Raw genomic sequence first — 4118 nt, forward strand, 5'->3', positions numbered from 1 at the left:
ATAGTGTGTGTGTGTGTGTGTGTGTGTGTGTGTGTGTGTGTGTGTGTGTACATGTATATGTGTATATGTGTATGTGTATTTTAATACTATGTAAATGGACATAGTGAATCAAACGACCGCTCGTTAACAATGAATTTAAGGTTTGATATTCTTTCTTAGAGTGTATCGAATAAACAAATTGATCCATGATTAATTGAAGTAGCAGAAACGTCCCACTACCATTACTTGCTTCAAAATTTTAAATTGTATAGCATATAGCTTATTATCTTAGAATGCATTTGTGTGGTAATCATAGACGACGAAGTACACCAACAACAACTGAATTATTACTGAATAAGTTGACATCTCCTCAAACCAATCATCAAATTTCTAATAAACTACAGGAAAAATTTTCAGGCAAAACCGGACGTTCGAGAATTTTCAATGTCTATCAGTTCGTTGGGTGACGCGATTGGAATTGTCATTGCTGGATTCGTTTCCATTCCACTTTATAATTATGTATGTCAGACGAGTCTACCCATACACGTGACAGTTTGAAAATCTTCCTCAGTTTGCCTTATCTTATTAGATTCCGACTAAATAACATTGTCGACCCTATTGGATTTGACTGAGTAACATTGTCAACTTATCTAATTTTGACTAAATAACATTTCCTAACAATTCTCTTATTTGTTCATCTATTCTTTTATGTAATCCATTCCAAAATGTTTTTTTATTTTTCTTTATTTTGCTGCATTCCAACGTAATTTCCAAAAATTTATGTGACTAAAATTACAAAAAGCTCCGTGATTCGAGAACAATCTTCCAAAAATTCATGCAAATGAGTTTGTCCATCTCATTGTATCGTCCAAGAAAATTTTATCAATTTCATACTTTCGTTGAAAAATCTGATATATGCATCGATCTGATCGTTATGAAGCAAGAATATTAATAGTTTCAAGCAATCTTGAAGACCTGAACCGCTTCTTGGTTAATAAAAACAGTCAATAAATAGATCAAAAACGAGTTAATAAATTTTTAATAAGGATAATTAATTAAGAAACCGAATGGTGCTAATATGATCCCGCTGAAAACAGTCCAATAATCTAACCAAATAATTGATCCACATATGAAGATTGGGAAAATTTAAGAATTAATTAAGAATGCATAACACAGAAACGAGTAAATAAGGAAAAAAAAGAATATTTCAAGCTGAAAAGAGAAACAAAAGATTAACATACAAATATATTATGTGATATGCAACACATATGCTCCATTACAATGTGAGCAGTTTTTTTTACCATTCTTGAAGCAAATTCTATGTCTACTAACCGCTATAAATGACGGGAATTAATTAGTGATTTTAATTTATAGCTATCTTTACTGAAAAAGGTCCCCTTTCATTCGTTATTCAAATAAAAACTGAATAAAAATGGAAATGAAGATTTAATTTAAAAAATAATAGAATAAAAATCCAAATAAAAACTGGAAATAATAAAATCCAAAAAACAATAAACTTAAAAAAGGATATTAGATTGAAAATTTTGATGAAAAAAAAAATTATAGAGTAAAAAATTAATAAAAAGCTTTTAAAAAACCCAAAAGAGCAAACTTACACAACTCCATATAAAATAAGTAAAAAACCAATCGAAACCGAATAACAGAATCGTTTAAAACTTCCTGTACCTTTTCAAAAAAATATTCAAAGAACTAAATTAAATATGCACAGCATAAAAGCAATAAAAGACAGAGAAAAAAGAAACGAAAAGCAACACAACCTGAAACGATTCAAATGATTCTTGGACGATTTTAAAATATGCGAAAAATAAGGAACAATTAAGCGATTCTTTTTGTTTACTCCGTTCTAAATATATAAAACATCTTTTGCTTCAATTTGACTGATTGTAGGCATAATCTTTTTACCTCTCCTCTCTAAGGTTCATTCTTTGACAGTAGGGATCTTAACATATATTACCCTGGTGTTTTTGTCATCCTGTAACTGCGAGTACAACGACGCTTCTTTGGTGCCATCAGAAGATCATTACAATACTTCACATGTAATCTCGGTGATTGCAAAGGAGTTTGCAATCCATTTAATCTTTCCTGATTACCACTTGACTTTTCCCGGCATTCTGGAAGTGCAACGGAGATCCGCCCATGCAGTTCACCTACTGCTACTTTATCGCCGGATATATCTCTGATAAAACGAGTATGTTCTTGATTGCTTGAAACACCTTGGGTTGTTCCAAGAGAAATTCGTGACACTTTATTTGAAGTCTGCTTCACAGCATCTGAAGCGTTCGAAATCACTGTAGAAAGGCCCGAAACCATAGCAACAGGAGCAGTACCCAGAGGATAGGAAAATGTTGGAAAATGTCTCGAAATGCGTTGAATGTCCAAGTTAATGGAAGGAGTCGGCTCTGTAGCACTTGGAGCTCCTTGCACTGCTTTAACACTTTTGCTTTGGCCGATGTTCTGAAATAAATAAAACATCCTACATCCCGTGAAATGAGCTTATAGTTTACTTAGCATCGATTATCACAGCATCTCAATTCCGCAGCAATCTAACATTTTGTAATTTACTTGAACAAAAAACAAAAAAAAAATATTGCAGAGAATTATCAAACATTTTCGCACTTCACTACCGACGTTGTTCATCTGCTGTTGAGCAACAATACTATTGCTTGATTGCGCCATTTTCTCATATTTCTTTCGTTTTGGCAAACTTTCATTCCGCCTAATTTTACGGTTACTCAAACTGCGTTTCTCACGTTGTTCACCTTCCATTTCTGCAATTCTAAGCAACAATTGATTTGAGCAGTTTCGAAAGGTTCAGATAATGATTAAGAGTGACAACAAAAAACTGTACGATAACGAAGCCCTTTTAAAAATTAAAATTAATTAATGATATCAGTTGGTTAAAGTCAAAAAATAACAGAGATGAATTCTTCTTCTAGATGAATCAAATCTTTTGAGAAAAATTCATTTTATCCAACATACTACATCTGCCTTATCTTTCAAGAATTGCACCGCTACTGCATTAAGCAGCAGTACTAATAATAATTAAATGTGAAACTTTACAAGATATTTCCAGGTAAGTTGCACCTGACATACCAAAAAGTTTTTTCCTAAAAGAACACAACTAATGGAATTTTTTAAAAAGTACTCATATTTGTTGACAGTGAAATTTAGAAACATTGTTAGTACCAGCACAAAAACAGTACAGTAAAACGGTTATATCACTCACCAATGGATCATCCTTATAGCGGCGATCTTTCGGAAAGTAATAATCGAATCGAAATATTTATACACTTTGGTTGAAATTCAAAACAATAAATGTATTATTTTGGAGATTACGATGATCCTCTGATTATGGCACAAATGTCACCGCCAATCTTATTCTTGTTGTCAACTACGAAATTAAAGTTGAAACTCAATTATACCGCAAGGAGCGCAAATAACTGAAATGTTTATTTGAGTGAGATGTGGAGGGATGAATAATAATTGCTAGCAACACCGTAACATGGGCATGGCGGGAAAATGGGAAGAGGAGTGAGCAGTAGAGGTAAAATGGGATGGAATGCGGGCGATCGCACATAAAGTACCACTGATCATCAGAAAGGGCAGGTACCTGCATAGAACTTCTTCCTTAATACCTCTCTTTTCATTCCCTTACCATGATCCATTTGTTGCAGAAATTGATAAGTACCACGAGAAACGAATTCTAAGTTCTAATCATTCCTTCATGAAAAGTTTTAAAATAAGATTTTAAATGAATTCTTGGAAAAATTAGTCTAAAAATGTCATCGGAATATTCCAATTGTGGATTATGGAACGTCAATAAAGCGCTAATGTTCTGATAGTAAACAACTTTGACCAGTAATATCTGTGCAATGATCGGTAGATAGTAACTTCATCAGCAGCAACAATACTTTGGACACGGATTGAGAACACAGGTCATTTATGACCGTGAAGATTGTTACAGATCTTTGTATTTTAACGAAAGGGCCAATAAATCAAATATCTTAAATGAAATGATAAATCTGATTTGGGTTACAAATGATATGTTTCCTTAAAAACAATAATCAATTTATGGGCATTGTTTGAGAGGGCGTGTCTTCCAAATTGTACTTTTGAGG

The 4118-nt window shown here is 32.9% G+C and overlaps 2 protein-coding genes across 2 annotated transcripts in view; one reads left to right on the forward strand and one right to left on the reverse strand.

Moving 5' to 3' along the window:
* LOAG_04700 (hypothetical protein) overlaps nucleotides 1–645 on the forward strand; it is a gene marked incomplete at its 5' end in the record, with an annotated part of 3852 nt that extends 3207 nt beyond the window's left edge. Inside the window, one exon of the mRNA XM_020446658.1 lies at nucleotides 397–645. Coding sequence (XP_020303030.1) covers nucleotides 397–537 — 141 coding nt within the window. The 3' untranslated portion in view covers nucleotides 538–645. The remainder of the gene's footprint in view (nucleotides 1–396) is intronic.
* A 1175-nt stretch (nucleotides 646–1820) lies between these two features.
* LOAG_13200 (hypothetical protein) lies at nucleotides 1821–2766 on the reverse strand (the record flags this gene model as incomplete). Its single annotated transcript, XM_003148708.2, has 2 exons — nucleotides 1821–2454; nucleotides 2617–2766. The coding sequence occupies 2 exons, from the start codon at nucleotides 2764–2766 to the stop codon at nucleotides 1951–1953; spliced, it is 654 nt and encodes a 217-aa protein (XP_003148756.1). The 3' UTR covers nucleotides 1821–1950.
* Between the last annotated feature and the right edge of the window lie 1352 nt (nucleotides 2767–4118).

This window comes from Loa loa (assembly GCF_000183805.2).
Source record: "Loa loa unplaced genomic scaffold supercont3.20, whole genome shotgun sequence".
Taxonomy (NCBI): Eukaryota; Metazoa; Nematoda; class Chromadorea; order Rhabditida; family Onchocercidae; genus Loa; species Loa loa.